The sequence below is a fragment of the Bombus pascuorum genome, chromosome 11 (assembly GCF_905332965.1).
Source record: "Bombus pascuorum chromosome 11, iyBomPasc1.1, whole genome shotgun sequence".
In the NCBI taxonomy this organism is placed as follows: domain Eukaryota; kingdom Metazoa; phylum Arthropoda; class Insecta; order Hymenoptera; family Apidae; genus Bombus; species Bombus pascuorum.
This window is the reverse complement of record NC_083498.1, coordinates 9035740-9056563: the sequence shown is the minus strand read 5'-3', so window position 1 is coordinate 9056563 and position 20824 is coordinate 9035740. Positions and strand designations below refer to the sequence as shown.

General features: G+C 38.5%; 1 protein-coding gene across 3 annotated transcripts in view; it reads left to right on the top strand.

Moving 5' to 3' along the window:
* Window positions 1–20824, top strand: part of LOC132912090 (ras-related and estrogen-regulated growth inhibitor-like) — an 86900-nt gene that overhangs the window by 14423 nt on the left and 51653 nt on the right. For 2 of the 3 annotated variants that reach the window (XM_060969196.1, XM_060969197.1), the window contains 2 exons: window positions 3302–3358; window positions 19873–19949. In XM_060969196.1, coding sequence (XP_060825179.1) covers window positions 3302–3358; window positions 19873–19949 — 134 coding nt within the window. The remainder of the gene's footprint in view (window positions 1–3301; window positions 3359–19872; window positions 19950–20824) is intronic. The other variant, XM_060969198.1, reaches the window with a different exon arrangement.

The following is a 20824-nucleotide window of genomic DNA, read 5'->3' as shown; positions in this document are numbered from 1 at the left end:
GAATATGGTTCTGGACATTTATTAACCGATCCCAGGCTAAGCGACGACCAATACGCGCTTATGCGAATAAAGATTCTTGCCTTATTTACAAATTTCAGCTTAGGAAAATCCAGTTATATGGAGATTAACTCCGATTATGCGAATGATAAGCAGCAAAGGGAGGAAGAACTAACAGACTCTTATTATCCGACATTATCAGACTGGTCCAGTTATCCGAAGCGTCTTATCCGCCGACCGTGTCGGATAGTTTTATTGCATTTTGTTTTTGTAATTGTATTGCTTTTTGCATGTACCATCGTTCGTCATGGATAAAGTATCTCAAAATTTGGAAGAAAGTTAGCTGAATAAGAAGCGAGGGGAACAGGTTTAAGATATTATTTAAGAAGATTAAATGTGAATTTAGTTGTTGAAAGTTGTAATTTGCAATACTAGAGATTTTCTGTGGTATGGAAAGCTTGTAATTCAGGATTCCACATTGTCCATCGTTATCATGTATCATGGTTAGCGACATGATATAGTAGGCGATTAGTTACACGTATTTACGTATTAATCGCTGCAAGACATTTGATACATATATTAATTTTTTACCTTATTTCGCTACCTTGTACTTCAGCTACAAACTGGTCCCATGAAGTTGATGAAGTATGTAATGGAAGAGAAGGACTCGAAGATACTTTCGTTAGAGCAGAATAATTTCCAACATAAGTTCACTATCTTTAATGGTACAAGTTCACTGTCGTTAACGGTACCATCCGGAATGGTGTTAAATATTGCAAATCTCTCGACATATCCAAGTTTTATGCATCTCGCTTTTAATTCGAGTTTCGTGAAATTGATGACATCCATAATGGTAGAAGTTGAATGGAGAACACGTAGATTAAAAACAGGAGCGTCTCATACGATAGAATTCCATTTATCGAGACGGAAATTCACTTACTGTCCGATCAACTGAATCTTTATCGACTGGATCCACGTATCGGAACACGAGCTTCTATTATGTAAACGAAAAATAATAACTAGCGAGGAACGTGACTGAGCTCGAGTTATATAAACTGTCTCCCAACAAGTTCAGATAAACGCAGTTCTACCGTGTTTATCGAATCTTAGAGCCACCATTCTTCACTGGTTTGATCCACGCGAACATCAGAAGCCATTTTCTTGATACGAATCCAGAGCTCGAGAATAACGACCGCTAATGCTCACGAAGCTTCGTTATTTTCGCAAAATCGTACGCGTTGGAAAATAAACCGCCTCGAAATAGAGCGCTGCGGGGGTTGGAAATTTTTCTACCAACTTCAGCCAAAATTACCAAGTGGATCTTCTCGCCCTCGTTATACCTGTTCGATCTTTGGCCGGCTGGCTTATTTTTCGAGGTGCTAGGTCGTTATGGCCGTGTAATTACGGATCGATAGGATGGCGCGCGATCCTTGGTCCGCGCGAAATTGCAGGGTTCCAACGGAAAGGTACACGAGGAACGACTCGGCGGGTTTCTCCGCGTCTCTCGGCGAGCTGTCGACAGGAGGTGTGGTGGCTTGGCTTAAGAGAATACTTTTATCGCGGCTAATGACGTACGATCCTCGTTCTACGCCGTCTGTTTTCTGACTCTTCGAACGCCCCCGCACACACTCGCGGAGGATCCGCAAAAATTCAATTAAGCCACCAAGCGTGAATATACCGATCCTCCCCCGAGTCTTACCAATTTAATTTGCCTCCACTTTGAAGGCGTTCGAGGCGACGAGCGAATTATTATTTACTATCTCTGTCGGTATAAATATAGTTGCGGTTATTGCTTGTTTCGCAGCATCGCTTTGATAGGGATGAGGGGAATCGAATCGATAGGGCGTGAGTGAAACAACGTGATTATGAAGGGACAGCGGCCGAAGAATGAATAGTATCGATTTATGTGTATTTTTATCAAGTGGTTTCTCATCAAATGGTATCAAACTATCAAACGGTTGAGTCACAAGCGATTACAACGCTCTAAGGTTTAAATTACGTTCAGATTAGAATTATCGATGACTAAAGCGTGGGACTTGTATTATAACGCAAGGAAAATAAAAATGAACTCTTATCTGAAATTAAAAAGTTTGCAAGAAACAATTGAATGAATTATATTTTAGTAATGTGAACTTAGAGAGTTTCTGTAATTTCCTTTAATAGCGAGTATGATGGTCGGTGTACGTGTTAACAGGTAACTTTCTAACGACTGTGATACACTTGTCAAATTTATCGACGTCAATTAACTTGTTTAGACAGGAAAAGTGCGTTAATTATTGACGTAAATATATGTAACAGATATTTTTCGACCACGTCCTGGTAAAGTATATCGATGCAGACGTTAAGACTAAGTTTCTTGTACATTCTTATCTCTAATTTGCAAGTTTTTAGGTAAATTTATCAAACAAGGTAATTACGTAAAACCGTATATAGATTTAATGTCGAGGTATCGTATTTAGTGTCATTAAAGGAGAATTTTATCGATCATGAGAGTTTTATTCTATTTCGCGTGATATAAGTAGCAGACCGAAAGATCTATTATTTAGAATTTAGTGCCTTGGAAACTACACTGTTTCGTTTTTATAATACAAGATCGAAATGCTTCAGAAAAAATGCGTAAAGATACGATATGGTCAAACAGAGAAGTTAATTAGTCGCTTTTCACTTATATAAACCAGTTCCTGTTAAAACTAAGAAACGAACGACTGACACTTTCATTCAGCCTGATACCGACGACAACTTTGATTAAAATATATTTAAATTACTATGAAATCGCGTCACCTCTGATTTTATCAAATCGAATAAACGTAACAAAAAGCTGATTGAAAACTGAAGCTAGCAATTTTAGAATATTTTAATTTTCTCATTTTCTCATTATAAGTTAATTTGAATATTCAACAACACGTGACAACCATTAAATAGATTGTGATAGTTTAAATCACGTGCCATTCTTTATTATCAAATTATTTAAAATTACATAACAATTAACCTATATATACATATTTCTACCGAAGCAATCAAAATAACAAACGTTTCTCCAAATGTTCTCAATATAAAGAGAAAAGAGATATCTTACTTACTTAACAAAAGATCCCAGAAAAGTTCAGGAAACGCTGCGCTAAAATGAAACTTTCTATCACACTTAGTATCATTAATTAATTACTATAAATAGTAAGAAATTTCTATATATTACGAGCTACTTCTATTTAAGATAAACGATACAGCGTGTCCATCGTTTTGATTGCTTTGGTATTTTCCCGGTGAAAAATGTTTCGCACGTTTAACATCTCGTTTTTCCTTTCAGCCGTAGTAGTGCGGTATTTGACGAGGCGATACATCGGCGAGTACAGCTCAACCAGCGGTAAGTCGCTCTTTTTTCCCTTTCTTCTTCGCTCTTTGCTCATCTTTCGTAACCGTCTTCTCGTTCTTGCCACGCGTTGTTCGAAAATCGAGCCATCGCCGGCTTTTCTCTCGTTACTTTCAACTCGACCGCACTTTGTAATATTCTCCATCGCGGTTCAAGCATATGCAGGGATAACAGCTTGCCCGCACAGCTTTTTGCTCTTTCTTGGATCGGATGATTACTTTATTACACGTACTAACGTTACTTTGTATTTCTGCTTTGCCAGACTACAGTCCGTCAATGCTCCGCTTTTTGTCGTGGTAATACGAGATTACGTTTTAATGGCACGGAACGTGTATCGTCTCCATCGGGAAAGATCACTGTAGACGGTCGGATCTTTGCAATTGTACCGTCGATTCGAAGGAAGGTATATTGGAAGCATTTTTCCCGATATTTTAATCATACAATGTAACATCTTGATGATGGAATTTTAATGAAATTTGGAGAATACGGTTCGTAAATAAAATTAAGATAAAATGTCGAGTTTTATTGGTAATTTTCAATCATATTTTCGATCATGGTAGGATAGTTTTCGAATGGAGAGAGTTAATTGAATATTTGGTAATATTTTTTATTTCTTTCTATTCTTATTGATTTCGTGTAATTTCTTGTAATTTCCTGTACTAAAAATCTTCAAATCGATTAATAGCACTTTCTTATCATGTTCGAGTTGTCATCGATTTCGTCGAACTTTTCACACGTATCAACTCTCACTTAGCGGATGTTAGGTAATTTTGATTCGTAACTGGTCATAGGATCGCTTTCTATCGCCCTAACATTGATAGTAATATCAAGCAATTATACACTCCAAAACAATTCACTACGCTTGTCAACTATTAATTAATATTTATAATACTCAATTTCTAAAAAACTTTTGTGCCATATTTTTCTCTAATTCTAATTCTCTAAATTTTAATTCTCATCCTTAAATGTATGGCTTTTAGCAAAGTCTATCTCAGACAATCGTACGACCGATATTAAAAAATCTTCTCGTTGTAAACTCCAACTCTTCCAAGAATTCGTAACAAAGTGGAATCTGAATCGTATGATCGAGAGATGGCGAGATTATACCTGCTTCTTTTTCACAGCTCGGTTCAGAGAGCGATCATTGCTGGCCGTGAGTACAAATTGAACGATCGTGAAAACGGCTCCGGATAGCATGGAACAACTTCTTCCCCGTAGTAGAGTATCGAATTCTCGGAATGCGGACCGTCGTATAAACGTGATTATCTTAGACTCCTTACTGCGAGTTCCAGTTCCCCTTTAAGCTATGCATACCGAGAGTCGTGCCGGGACAACGACAAGATTTTCAACAAGATTCGTTCCCTTGCATTTTTACTCTCGTGCATACCTTCTCGTTTTTTCATCCAAGTAGTTTTTAAATCCCTCAGAATAAGAGATTTCAGACGTGTTATGGGAGTACAAGAGATCCGTAAGGTCGTACCTTATTTCGTTCAACGTGTACCTTGATTTTAATGATTAAACCCTAACGTGTTTCTGTTTAACATTTTGAAAGTGATTCATTTACAATAAAAAATCGAAATTACGAAGGATTTCTACATGGCATGTGTTCATTTCTTAGGAGTTACTAAGCAGTTACTAATTTAGGGATTAATGTTGCCGAATGATTGTGATTCTGATTGTGAGGTTGAATGGATTTGTAATGATGAGAGAAACATATGTAATTTCATTGAAGCTGCTACGTGATGTATAAAGTAGATGTAATTTTCTTAGTGGACGAGTTGTGCAGAGATAGGACAGACGACAAGGATAAATTGGGATTACGTTCTTGAGCTTGCGATAACTATGAACACAGCTTATAAAACAAGTAGGTAATTTTACACAGGATGAGTACCATAAGTTACACAGTACTAGTTCCTCAGTAGATACTCCACGAACCTACGTTTTTTTATCAAAAAATAGCGCAATATTCTGAAAAAGTTCAAATCTACGGAGAGAACTAAAAGCATGATCAGTCTATATTAATTTTTTCAAATCTACTTTCCGTACGCGTACAATATAATGCAAATCGAAATTTAAGCTGAACCTTCATTAAGTTACAACCTTTCGTTTACGATTTTCCAAATCCTTTCTCGGAAACCGATAGAACATAATCCAAATAAAAAACTACACGATTACTTTTAACTAAATACTTCTCGAGGTTACTCAATATGCGAGGGTTAATTTAATACTTGTCCGATGTTTTCGATATTCTGTGATCTCTTGCACTGGCGAACGAATTATCGCGGGCAATAAGTTCACAAAATCAGAATCATTCACCTGCGATCTTTGAATCCTAGGCCCATGAACCCATAGTAAATCGCCCATAGCCATGAATGTTATCCGTAGCGTGTATTATTTCAATCAGTGGCCGGCGAATCTCGCCGGTGTGCGGTAGAGAATTTAATTTCCCCGTGGCGGTGCGCCGTGTCATTCACATCTCCGGACAGCACAATGGCCCATTTAATAGATCGCTTTTGTTAATCGCGCTACTAGAGGCGCGCCGCCATTCGCGTCCCTCGAAAACAACTTGCATGGGGTTACGTGAGGCTTTTCGTATTGCGTAGCTGCAATCTACGTAGTGATACACGTTCAACAACCACTTTCATCATTCGTACACGAATCGTCTCGCGGACCGTGAGAATCGAGAAAACGAAAAGCGCAGCCCTGTAATCTCGGTACATTCGATTATAACCCTGTGCTCGATGAATTCGCGCTAGCAGTTACGTACAGAAATTTCGAAAACAACGCATTCCAACGTGTAACGTAACGTCAATCTTTTCGGCTGCCTCGCGTTACCGCTGCCGTAAGTAGAAGTTTTCTATAAGCGTGAGACACACTGCTGGCTGCAAGTATCAGGACTATTGTTGTAATGTTTAGCTATTTCGTTACGAATCAGTTACTTTATAATATACGTGACTTATAGCGTCAAATATCAAGTAAAGTAGAAATTTGCTATTGTTTTACTGTTATTTTGTCTCCATCCATCACTTCGTATCTCTCATATGCGTCTTATATCATAAAGTATCAAGTAAAGTAAAATTTGATGGAGTCTTCCGATAAATGTAACGAGTTAATGTCCTAATACTTATGATCTTACGGTGTACTCAGTATGGTGTCTTCAGTTGGACGCAGCGTTCACACGCAAGGATTCCCATATCTGTATCAGACACTTGTATCGCGATATACACGAAGAAGCGCGCTCTAAAACAATTATCAGCTGTCGTATTCGCGTCAGCCGGTTATAGGGAATCCCACGTTCACTTGGTGATGACCGATGCACGCGTTTGCGCGTATAATAGGCCATGATTTACAATGGTTGGTGAAACAGAAAGAGAGAAAGACATCCAAGACTTAGTCTCGGTTTTCACTTGGCTAAATAATAGAGATCGCTCGATTTCACCTTCTTGCTTTCTGACGAATGTATTACGTTAAGTCTTGCCTACCTGTTCGCCGGCACAATCAATTTACGATTCTCCCGCCGCGACGTAGATCTCGCGTATACATATATATATATACAGAGAAGCCTCTCATGCAGCTTTCCTCAGAGGTTGTTTAAGCTAATTTCCTCGACTCTCGCGACCGCCTTTGACGAACCGTTTCCTGTTCGTGTTTTCGATTCTCCTCGGAGATCTGGCAGCGTCGTTAATGGCGTCGCGTGATCGTTTCGTTTAATTGAATTTTGTCGGAGTTGTTTCCATCGAAGATTTCATGAAACGCTTCTTCGCAATTTAAGATTAGGAGATATCCTCGTGGCCTGTTCGATTCGAATATATTTCTTCCCTTTTTTCTTCCTTTTTTTGGGAGATTTAACTACGAGTATGGAAAAAACGTAGAACACCAATGTAAGGCGTTAATTAAAGGATAAATTTAATTCACGATTCTAAAGCATAATTATGGAAGATATAGAAAGGATCTTAGTAATAGCGATGCAGTAACGTGCTCTAATTATACGTGAGAAACTTGCGAACGTGGAACAAAGGAAACTTGTCCAATTTGTCAAAATAGCAATTAGATAATATCTCACATGTATATTCCATCGTAACTTTACGAAAAATGATCGAAATGGAACTCGAACGATTGGACTCTTTTCCTTCTTAAATATAATCTCAACGACAAGAGCACATCCCAGAAATACGATGGCGCCTAGCTACGATAGCGAGTCGATCTCTCGAGGGCGTATTCCAGCGTCGGTTACAGAAATACGCGCAACGAGAAGGAAAGACAAGACGTGGACGCGGCAGGAGTGGAGGGCGGAGATTTAAGCACTCGATATGAAATAGAGCCTATGGGGAGGATCGAGAAGAGAATGCAGATCTCTCTCATAACTCATGCAGGCTATCTTGCTATAATAATTGCCGTGCAGCAGTGTGCGAGAGACGCCACGGATATCCGCCCGCGGAAAAATCCAAGCAGGTGTGTCCCATCGTCGCGATAGCTTTTCCTTGCCCTAGAGATCCGGATAAAGCTACTTTAATTAATGTGGCGCGTTTGTCTGGCTGACCATTTGGACTAGATCGTCGACGATCGTAAAACAGCGTGAAATTTTTCTACGCGTCGAGGCTATTTCGAGTAATAGCTGTAACCGTTAGACGAATTGCGGAAATATATGCTACGTTGGTCCATTGCATTCAGAACAGCAACTGTTAATGATACGTGTGTTACCTTAACAGACGAATGCTGTTCAGAGAGGATTCAAGATCGAATAATATAATTTTGAATATTAATTATTAACTTTAGCTCGAGTGTCAACAAATTCGTTCTTTGCATAGCGAATCTAATTAATTGTTGCAAATGGATCAAGACCTTCCCCTGGAATCTTTGAACCGCAGTTCAAGTTCAATGGTGCTCGATTATTTTTGCTCGACGTTTTGCTTCTTCCTCTTCTTTCTTTGCTTCTCTTAACCAGAATTTCACGTTAAACGACGTTACGTGGAAAATGGCGAAGTCAGCGTGTCCGCGCTAAGCAGGCGCCCTTTTCGGGCATTGCACGTAGATTTCGTTGGAACTTGGCTGAGTTACGTGGGCGGTAGATGTTTGGAGGAGGAAGAGTTGATTCGGTACGAGTCTGTTGAGGAAACAGCTTGTTCCGGTGAATGGAGTGTACGTGCTTGGAGCAAGGTCTGCCGGATTTCGATTTGTTTTCCTTTTTTTCATGAACGTATACGGGTGGTAGAAAATGGAGAAATATTTATGTGGACGGTGAATGATTTATGAAATAGTAATAAAGATCGTGTTCCCTTTGCCGATGATTTAATAGCTGCGAGTGTGTGGTTATGCAACGTGGTTATCTAACTCCTAGGTTTCGAGGGGCGATTCCTTCTTTTTTCTACATGAGATGCAGTATTATCGTGCGAAACGTAATTAATAGGCGGTGTGATAAGGAAATATACGTGGAAGGTAAGATACAATGACCTTTTCGCCATGGAAAAATACATAAATAAATTCCATATAAAATATAGTATAAAATGTTGTAAGTGGTAAAACAATTTATTTTAACATTTCGGACTTTCTATCGAAACGTAGATTATATCTCAAATTATAACCATAAGTGCCAATTATACAATAGTTAAAAAAGATAGGCTTCTAGCGCGCATTTTTTTACCATTCACTGTTTTACATTTATAAAGATTCCAAACGCTGAAAGACCAGCTCAAATCGTAAGTAATATAAATTCCAAAATTAATAGAAACGTGTCTTCCGTTTATTGAGAATCTTCGCTTTCTCCGTTGCAAATATCCGTGTAAAATTTTTACGAAAATTTAAAGGCAGATTCTATGATCTATGCATTCTTTATTCCTGAATAAGATCGTACAAAAATTACTATACACGAAAGTTCGCATCAATACGTAATATACCTTCTCGTAAAATCTCCAACGATCCATTTAAAAATCGTCGACAGGAAGCACGAACGTAGTGCTCGACTTCCGCTTCGCGATTTTCTTTGTGGCAGGTGATTACGATCGCAACGTTAACTTTTACGAACTTTTATCACGGAGGAAATCTCGAGCGAACCTCGCGGACGATTGAGATATAACGACATCCTGCAGGTCTCTTGGCTAACTACACGCGTCCTGGCTTTTCTCCTCTCGTTCTATGGGCGCGTGGTCTCTAACAATACGAAACGCGGTTGCAAGAGCGGCATGTTTCTTCCGAACAATGTTACGAGCGTCGGTTCTCGTTCGTTTTTCACGGAACGGAAGGCCGCGAACGGGCGTAGATAGTGTTTAACGCCGTTCTCGGTCAATGTTCAAGAGCTGTAATTAGAAGGCTTGATGGATGGTGTTAGACAAGAAAGTGGATGAAAGTCCTGTCCCGTCGACGATCTATGCGTTCTTGAATACCAGTCGAAACAGTTATCTCCGCGAATCTAGCTTCGGGAACAATATTCGATAAATCTTGCAAAGATTTCAAAGGAAGTGGAGTGCGTTAATAGCTGAGTAGTTCGATGTTGACGATTTTTCCATACTTTCTTTTCATTTTTCACGATGGTTTCTAGCAGTTGCACAGGGTGGTTCGTTAGAGATATATGCTGTCTTAACTCTGTAAGTTTTAGATCATATCGTAGTTGTTGTTCCTTGTAACAGTTTCTAGTTCGGATACTTGAAAATTCCTCGTACAACACTGTTCTAAGTATAAGTACGTATAATATTATTATAAGATTAAATGATATAATACAGTATGATATAGTGTTAATATGTTAATCATTTTCTTCGTATAAAAATGCGTGTTGGTAAAAGTTCATGTCATAGCACTTTTTAAAAATAAAATATACATAAAACAGTAGAGTATTGGAGTTTGAAAGTCAGTCAAAATTATTTTCTTCGTTTTATTCGAGCAAAATGTATTCAGAAATTATATGAAGCGATTACCGTAAGATAATTATACAGAAAGATATAAAGGAACCAAATATTTGATTCATAAATCGTCATAGCGCTAATTTCTCAGTCTGATTCTTCGACATGTTTCTTTCTCTATTCCTATCTTCGTTCGTTTCACATTTCTGAATAATCAGTAACAGGCACTACGTATGCTCGAACATTATTCAGCTTTAATTCAAAGAATCAGGTTAAGGAAGTATCGGTGTTATTTATTTTTCGCGTAATAAGACGTGTACGGAAAAAGGCCAGATTTACGCAGTCCGCCCTATCTTCCTCGATGCTTCAGCAGTCGATAAATCTTTGAAATTCTTTCACGATCGAACCGTATTTCAAGCGTCGACATAACCGCGGATTATATACCGTAAGGATCTCAGGAAGAGATCAAACGAGTCGCTAGGCTCGATCGAAAAGCGCCAACAGTTTATAAAACCGAAATTTACGATTCCGCGTTACTCGTTAATCGGGCCAGAATTATTCCGTCCAGCTGGAAGATATATCGCTGGAAAAACACCGCGTTCCTAACCGATTAACTACATATATCACGAAATTACTCTGCTGGAACTGATTGATCAACCGGATTAGAGAAACTCGAGTGTCGCCGTAGGCCTCTATGTCGCGTGTCCCATGACACCGTTCCGGACCCTCGTTTAGAACCACCCAACCACCTCTTTTACGTCTATAATGTCCAGTTTTCTCATCCCTTCTTCGTGATACGGTCACTGACAATGTGAATCGATCGATTTACGATATTCAGTGAACTGTACCGTAGATAATACACGTGATGACGTCGATTAGCGAGAGAGAAGAAACTTCATTGACTCGTGATTACGGGTATTTACCCTTTCGTTTCTACGAACGCTTCAACGAGTTAAGAAAAATTCTGTTTTCTTGGCTTATAAAGGCACAAGGTTGCGAGCGAAAGTATCGCGCGAACGGGTAGAAGTTGACTTTCCACGTAAAAATACATTAAAATCTAGAACAAGATTAAAACATTTTCCACCCAATGTATACATATTATTTATGTACTTTTTGAATCGTTAAAGATACAACTGAAGTCCGTATCTAATTGATTCGATGGTAAAAATAGAATAGAATAAGCTTGAAGCTGCGATAGTCGAACTGTCAATGCACACGATATATTTCACCGTTTATCACGCCGATAATATCGACTTGAATAATCTACTTCGAATGTGGGTCGCTTAAGAGTGGTTCGTAATAGAATTTAGCGAATTACGAGAAAAATTGTTTACGAGGAGAGTGCAAAATTCTCGAGTTACTTATTTATGAACACGGTCATAGCTGGTTAACTTGATGCAAAGAATTCTAGCCTTACCTTATCTAAATTTTGTAGGAGATTCTAACATATAGATGCGTCAGGTACGTTATCAATATCGATATGCATTAAAGTATAAAAACTAATTTACATAAAAAGAGTGAAAATTTAATAAATTTCACGGTGGAAAGACGGGTAATCGGTGTTAAATGAAACCAGGAAGCGGATAATCCGACGCGTACCGATCCAGGGAGGGATAATCGCTTAATCGACCCTTAAAGCCGAGTACGGATGACGTTGTCAGCGACGAGCCAATGCCCCGTGTATGGTCGATAGATGAAAAACTGGAACGAAACCAGGGACGGTATACAGGGCAATTATTCCATGCTCCAGATAGAGCGCGACCATGAGAGGGTCGTAGCTGTAAACCGGACAGGAAATGTTTATGGTGCGATTTAACCTGTAATGTAACTACAGGTTAGCTACGAACCCAATAGTAGTGTTTATTTGTTTCAAAATGTATTTTTATGGTGGTAATTAAATTTTTTGAATATTGCAGGAAAGAATAGTAACTAAATAGGCAGCTATATTTTTTATTTTGTCTACAGTTCGTCCAGTTCTGTTTTACAGTAAATATATATCTACGTGACAATAAATTTTCGTCTTCCTTGTCAAATAAAACAGTGTTAGTTTTACGAGCATTCACTTCGAACTTCTTTTGGTAGAATATTGAACTTAGGACAATCTTCTGATAATAATTTTTACGTTCAAGGACACGAACGAATCTTTTCTTCCATCGAAATCTTCGTCAGCCTCTATTACAAAGATATTCGTCAAATTCTACCAATTAAAAACGAAGCTGGCACCCCGCTGGGGATAGCCACCCACATGCTATATTTATTTTTATTTTATTTTTTTTTTCACCAATAAGATATAACACTTTACCAAATGTCCTTCAGGACAAATTGTAAAAAAAACCAAAATAAAATAAAAAAAAATTCTACCAATTGGCAAGTGAAAGAATAGCAACAAATCGAACGAATGTTACGTAATTACACATCCCACGGAAGTTATATAAAATGCCCAATAATTACGTATGTCACTGCTGCAAAGAAAACTTGCCTACTTGCCCGAGGAAAATTCGCTCCTTGCAATAGCTAATGAAATAGAAAGCCGAGTTTTCTCCTCTCCTGCAGAAATCCCGCGAATTTTTCGATCGATCGCGCGAGGTCGAGCTTTATCCGGATTGCACTCGCGATTGATTACCCGTTCTCCGACAGAACAATCTGCATGGATAGAAAGTAATGGTCAATCGAATATACAGGCACGAATTAAATTCGATTCCTCGTCGAAGAGTAGGAACGAGGTCGACGATTCTTATTGGCAATAAGTTCGATAGGTAATGACAAGAGATATCGTTTCTTCATGATCACGAGCAATAATCGATACTTTTCGTCTGTAGCTGCGAGGGAGCCGCGTGTACGCTACGTGATCGTTTCGATTTTTCGATTAACAATGCAAATCCGTTTCACCGACGCTCATATTGCGTGGAATAATTCTGGATGATGAATTAGAAAGTCAGCCACGGCAAGTGTACCGTGTGTCGTCGTCTAGGTTTCGTAGATGGGAATGTTTCGTTCGTGGTCCAAGAATTGGACTCGGCAAAGATTAGATCGTGCATCCCGAACGATCCATAGATCATTCGTGTTCGATCGATGGGTCACGTAGTATCGTACGTAAGCAGATATGGATTTCGAGAAAAATTATTCTTTCGTTTTATTAGGTCGATTGCTCGATATTTAATTTGTTTTGATTAATGAAATATATTTATTTAAAGTTTCTTTCTTTCATTTAGTATGTATCTGTATACAGTGAGTTTATTTCAATATGTGTAGTCTCTATAGAACGAGTTTTCCGAAAGGAATTTTCCAAAATAGTGAAATGATATAAAATTGTTCTGTAGAAAATACACTGCAATGCTTATACATAATGTGTCGTAATGTATAAGCGATGTATTGAAACTTCTATGTACTCGAAATTCATTCCTCGTATCATTCATACATAATTCATTACTACATCGTTGAATATTCATCACAGTCAAACCCAAACAAATCTAACCTGCATTTATTACCTCGATACGAAAGACTCTCATGTAATAGATAGAAAAATGATAGATAAATATCTGTGGCTATTAAACAATTTAGAAATTAATGACCTACCTTATTGTCAGGCCGCCTAAGGCCTACCCATCATCACAGTGACCCGTATTAGGCCCAAGGAACCCCCTTAAACCACATCTTTTTGATCGGTGGGGGGAGTATGTTACTAGGCGAACCATGCGACGTCCCTTTCGGTCTGGCCGCCGTGACCGACCCCTCGTTAAACTGACCTGCAGGAACTTAAGGAACCACCATAAACCGAATCTTTTCAGCTTAATTTCGATTCATACAAATATTTTCGGTTTATGAATGGTAATGTGAACAGTCATTAGGTTAATTCCATACTCTTGCTAATTACGGGGAAAACATATGTGCCCTGCTAAACAGCTGGTTTTTCCCCAGAACAAGGACACCCATGAGCCATATCTGCAGGAGACTTTATGCTGTTTTGTTCATTGTTTATTAATATTGGCCAAAACCAATGGGCATAGCGGATCGTTACCCTCACTATTCTACCAAAAAGTGTTTTTTTTTTTTATTTTATTTTGGTTATTTTACAATTTGTCCTTATGGACATTTGGTAAAGTGTTATATCTTGTTGGTGAAGAAAAAAAAATATATAAATAAAAAATAAATATAGCATGTGGGCGGCTACCCCCAGCGGGGTGCCAGCTTCGTTTTTTCTAAGTTATATCTTTTATGAGGTCTATTGGGTGTTTCCTTTTTAGTCTTCTTGCGATATTTGTTGTGTTGCACGTTTCAGCTGCCAGCTGGTTCGGGTGTGTTTCTATTCTTGCTCTGTATCTTGTTGCGAATCTGGTAATCTCTTCCTTGACTTACCGAAAAGTGTGAACAACGAATCCGGTTCCTTGGTTCAGCAAGGGTATACCCACACCGAGCTTTCCTCCTAAATAGGACGAGATGGGTCACTCACTGTTCATACACTACGCAGACAGTCAAGTACACTGCTCTTATACTCCGGGGACAGTCAACATACTTCGGACGGTTCTTTCGCTCATCGGGCAGTCACGTTTACTAATTTAAGCCAGAATCTCGGGCTATAACGCGCTAACACCTCAACCCTCGGGTAAGACATCAAAATAATATCTGTACGTTCCACGTGTTGTAAACGGGAATAAATTCAATATATTAGATAGCTGTAGACTACAGCTATTTCACCTCAACCACCCCTATTATCGTAACTGAAATCAGGGGATCGCCCTGCTCGCGGTGTCGATTCGTATATCGTAACGGGAATTTACGACTCCCGTTGACGCGCCTAACGGAGACGCGTCTCCCCGCGACTGGACGAACTTAACAAATGTATATGAGATAAATTTAGAAATATAATGTTTTACATTATTCGAATTTCTATTGAATTTTGTTCCAAGAAGACGAATACCCTACAAACTTTTCTTACAAAATTATATAATTTAATTGACCATTTAATGAAACTTATTACGATCTGTACGAAACCTATTTCGTACGAACTTTTGTAAAGTTTCGTAAAATTAGAAATTATCACACGTAAGAAATACTGAACTTAAAATTATAACCAAAAGATCACAGACTATAACTATTACACGTCTCGGATAAATTTTTCAAATTATTAGATCCAACTTACAAAGATAATCTCTTATATCACCACAAATATTCCTCTTATTTCTCTCCTCGTACAGAAACAATTTTACTATCTAACGAGCCTAACAAGCACGTAATTCTCCACGCAAAGACCAGCTGGAACACCTTCTCGAGCAACAATGAAACGGCTAAAGAGAAGTCTGATAAGCCTCGACTCCGGTGAAACTGATAATACGCACCGTCTAGTGCCGCAATTCGCCACGTATCACCCGATAGACGCGGAAGACGCGATTGGCAGACGCGAAATTAAGTTTCTATTAAAGCCTGGCGATTTTTTTTTCGTCGCGTCATCACCCACACGCGGCGCCCTCGAGGAAATAATCGACTGACCCACGCGCTGCTTTCACCGTTCGAGGGCGTTTCTTCGGAAAAGTGATCCTCCAGCGTGTAGGAACGAAAGTGCACGCGAAAGGGACCGCGGGAATCACCAGGCGTATTTTCGATTCGTCTCACGCGTGACGCGCGCCCGCGCCAGGAGAAAATCTACGATCGCACGCGACTACCGATCCGATCGCCGAATGCGATTTTTCCGCGGATAAAAGAATCTTTGTACGTTATCCAATCGATCGTGAGATTTTTGTAGCGACTAAAGTATGCAGATCTAGATTTTTATGAGCGAGCCATGGGTATTTTTATTCATATTCATCATTCTATTCGTTTACGTATTTATTATTTTTATCCATATCTTTATGAAGATAAATAAAAATGGAATTTAGATAGGAGATGGTTTCACCTATTATATATTAAATACTATAACAAGCGTTATACTTGGAATATCTTTGATGTCTTTACATGCATTTTTGAGGTTGCAAAAATTGTTTATAACATTTATACAGATTGTAACAGAACAGGCGTGACTCACTCTGGGTCTGAGCCGATTGTGCAATTTAAAAATAATGGGAGAAGTACATGCAGATACATATTCTATCCGTCTTCGTTTATGAGATATAATGTCCTGTTTTGATTTTGTCTTATCTAATTACCTGCACGGAAGATGCTAAAAATGATCACTTGTGTCATTCTGGATGACTCCAGATATTTAACAAATTTGTCGAAAAGCTTGTTCGATTGTAAACCTTAATATTTCAACATTTTCGATAGAATTTCTTCCGTGTAAAAATTGTATATGTAGAACATATATTTTATACGAATTTTTTTCATCGTTTCTAAACGTACAATCAACTCTCGAAGTGGGCCTCGCATGTTCTGTTACAACCTGTATATACGAATTAATTAGTTAAGATACAGGTATATTAAATTTCAAATCATTTGGCACCTTCGTATGTTTACACTAGAGTTTTGTTTTTGCGAACATGCTCGACGAGCTCCAATAATAATAGCTATCCCCACCAACTGCTCCTATTAATTCCGATAATAGGAACCGACGGTCGAACACCTGAGGTCGAACAACAATTTCGGTCCAAACACTCAGTTGCTTATCGAACGCGTACGAGTTCGGAATAGGCGTTCGTATAACAGTACAAATGAAAGTATGCTGAAACGTAGTTTGGCTAACAGAAACGCAGTAGTGAGTTGACATAACTGAATAATATCTCGTTCGTCTATTTTGGCACATGCTAAATAATTTAAGTTGTTCGTATAAACGTGGCATGGATAAACGAAGTTTTTCTGTACAAGAATTTGATGCTATCAAAATGAAATGTGGCACCTGATAAGAAACGTTTCATTGCAGAGTAATGGTACGTACAAATACCTTTTTTAACCAATTTATCTGCACGTCTAGGTGTTCTAAATATACTCGACTCATGTTAACATTCTAATACGAATGATACGCTTGAATATACCATCAGGGCATAAAAAAGGTTACGATTAAAAAGATTAAAAACAGATTTCATCTTCCCAATAATATCCATTTATAATGTTTCAACATTTCTTCTCTATTATCGTTTGATCTAACGTTGCAGCAATTGACGTCTAGTAACCGTGTATTAGAAAGAAAATTTATCCGATTCATCGATACGCGAATGGTGTTTAAGCGAGCGAGGCAATCGAACGAATCTCTAAGTGATATCGTTTTAAAGAGTTTCGATTACTGAAATTCTTCGATCTGGCATCCCGTGAACATTTTTCTGCGCGATGGCAATAAATTTTCCACCGCTCCACTTGGTCAAATCGCTTCCCTATCGGCATTGTCCGGCAATAAAACTTTCTCGAGCGTAACGGCCGCTAATGCAACGAGCATCCTTATTTGCTTGTTTCCGCGCGTTCAATGTTTCGACATCGTTCTCAACGAGGTGTTTATGAGTTCGTTTATCGTTTATTTATTGTATCCGCCTTGCCAGAGCTACTGTGCTCGGTGCAGTTTCGCGTTTCTTTCGCGATCAAATACACGTTTCCTTCTCTCGTAGCGAATATTAATTTATTAATTTCGTTTAAAGGTTCTAGAAGATTTCCTGATGAAGTTGAAGCTTCCTCTTCTTTTTTTTTTGTAGAAATAAGAGGAAGTTCGCTCGTATAGTTTGATGCTTAGTAGAACTGCTTGTCATATTTTAGCTGGTAGAATTATAAATTACGATGCATAAAGATTATGAAAATTAAAATTACGATCAAGTATTATTAAATCTTATCTGAATTCGTGAAACTAAAAATTATTTTAACATTCAAGTTACTTACGATGGTATCTTACAACTAGTGATTTTCGAAAGCAAATAATTGAAATTAACAATGTTAACCGTGAAACAAATCGTAAGACCAGAGATTGTCGATACACTTTACATTGAATTTTTGTTTTTTACACAAAAATTTAAACCCGAGAAAGGACTCGAGACAATCCACGATAATATTAGAATAATATCACAAAGAAGCTAGTTATAGTTTATAAATAATTATAAATAAGACAGAAACCGTAATTATCAGTTAATTAACTATTCACTCGAATCATTGAAGAATCTTCTCGTACACATAGATTCTGCTTAACGAGTGTCACGATTTGAAAATGGATTTTTCGAAGGATGTTAAGGACTTGCATCGTGACTCGATGGCGAAAGTCAACGCGTCATTGTCAGTGAGCGGCGTAATGACAGAGCGGCGCGACGCCCGGCGTCAGCGCGTCAAATCGGAATTGTCGTTAGTAACTGGTCCGAGACTTTCGCGCATTAGCCGCGTTTTCTATTCGCGGGAAAATCTCTGTTCGATATTCACAGTTGCTGCATGTAAGAACAACGTAGTTTGGCTAACGAGCGCGTGGGATTCTTCTACCTAAAGTCGAGTTTCTTATCTTGCTTTGAATTAATCATCAATTCCGATTTTCTCTATTTGTGTAGTTAGAATAACATCTGTAGAGATGCGAACAGATACCTCGAAGACAGAAGAAATGAGCTAAAATATAGAAGAAACGTGGACAAAATATTAAACAGATCGTCTTCGAATTCTCTTTCTCAATCGCAATCATAACGATGTTTTAGAATGTTTCATAAATTTCGTCGTTCTTTTTCGTCAAACTTTCACATGGAATCACATTTAGATATTAACTGTTCTATTGGTAATTTATAAGATTTCTGTAATCTCTAGAACTTGATGAAAACTTTTTACGAGGGTTGTTATACGAATTTGATTTATATATTTTATTGATGTGAATATTTCATTAAGCTGTGATTATCTTAAAATCCTGTCTGATAATACCTATTAAACGCGTACTAATAGCATCATATAATGAAAGACATTAAGCTCTTGTGTTTCTAATGGAACAACAGTGTACTGCACAAGTGCGTTAACGGTTTCTTAAACTACTTATTTTACGTTCAAATAGCTCCAAACTACTAAACCACTCGCGCAGACCAACATAAAACTCCCAATTACCAAACTACTTACCCTACATTCCGACAGTCGTAGTATCAAAAATTTTAAGTTCAAAGTTTTAACGAAGTCCATCGTTCCAGATATCCTCGCGGTCGATCTCGAAACGCTTGCCTGCGTGTCTCACCTGGTTTTTTACCTGTCCTTGATTAATCGCGATTTTCAATTTCCTCCATTTGGTCGATCAGTTTGCTAGAAAGTTCTGTCTATGGCGCTTGAGGACAGCGAACAAATAACAGACGTAAATCACCACCTGGCTCAGCCGCAGAACGAGGATCGAAGATGAAACAGGAACGATTTCAAGAATTAACAGGGATTTAGTCCGGCAGCTTCTCGGTTCTCGCTAGCATTAATACCAGGGTCTAGTGCCACTCAAGATCGATCTCTCTTTCTCCTGGTGTTCAGTTTCATTTATCGTTTCATAGATCAACCGACCAAGGACGCTAGGCTAGATCCGACGATTACTCGTTCGCTAACCAGCGTAAAGTCTCTTCCTCTCTCTCTCTTTCTCTCTTTCGATCCTCGAAGAGGACTGACGGATCGATTTCATTATTCGTGGCGAACGAGCTCGTACGTCTTCCCTGGCTTTAGAATCCTCTCGCTAACCCTGTAGACGAAACGCGGCGATAGGGATATTCAGGAACGCCCCGGTACTATCATTCATCAAGGCGAGTCAGCGTAATCTCGTTCTCTCTGTTACAGATTTCCTGTACCGGCACAGCGTTACCATCGATAACGTTAGTACCGAGGTGGAGATACTGGACACTTCCAGGTGCGAGGTAAGTTCTTTGTCGTTTTTAAACGTTCGTTCCACTTTCAGAGCAATTGGACGAATTTTTGCTTGTTCGAGGAGCTTGTGTTTAGTATAGCGTAGGATTCTGTGAATGAAGTTCCATATGACAATAGATGTAACTTGCGTAAATGTAAAATATCGAAATAATTTTACATTTTCATGGAAGCTTCGTTATTGTGATTTAAATGAATCGTCATTACGTATTAATGTTTGGGTTATAAATAATATATTTTTACTGGAATTTAATGCGAACTGTAACTTTGCAATACGCGAATGAGGTTCGCTAAACACAAATTATGTACAATAGTTCAATATTTTACATCAAACTGAGCGAATAGCTAGTGTTTATTTAAGTCTTCAAACAAGATTACACTGCTATTCTAAATAAATATTCAGCTCTCTCTTCCTCTCTCATATACACACACATAACAATGCAAAATTTAAAACTTCCCCAAGAAGCTATTCCATGCCTAGCAAAATTCTTGGGGTTAATTTCAAAACCGAAGTAAAAGCTACGTATTCTGTCTTTACAACGATTACAAATTTTCCGTTCCAAATTCTACAATTCAATTCACTTAACTCGTTAACGTTTTCACTAATCACGAAAAAAGCAGGAAATCAACACGCAGCGATCAATTTCTCTAACATGGGAAACGAGAGAGAGGGAGAGAAAAAGCTCGTATTTCGATATCTCGGAAGGTGGACATAGAGCTTAACGAACGTACCTGGTCGATCGCAAATTATCGCGAGGATTTTTTTTCGTTTGCGATCGACAGCGGAAAAAGTCAGCGCCTAATGATCCCGCGGGATTATTGATGGATACACGACATAGATTGGCGTTAAAATCTCACTCGGACGCGA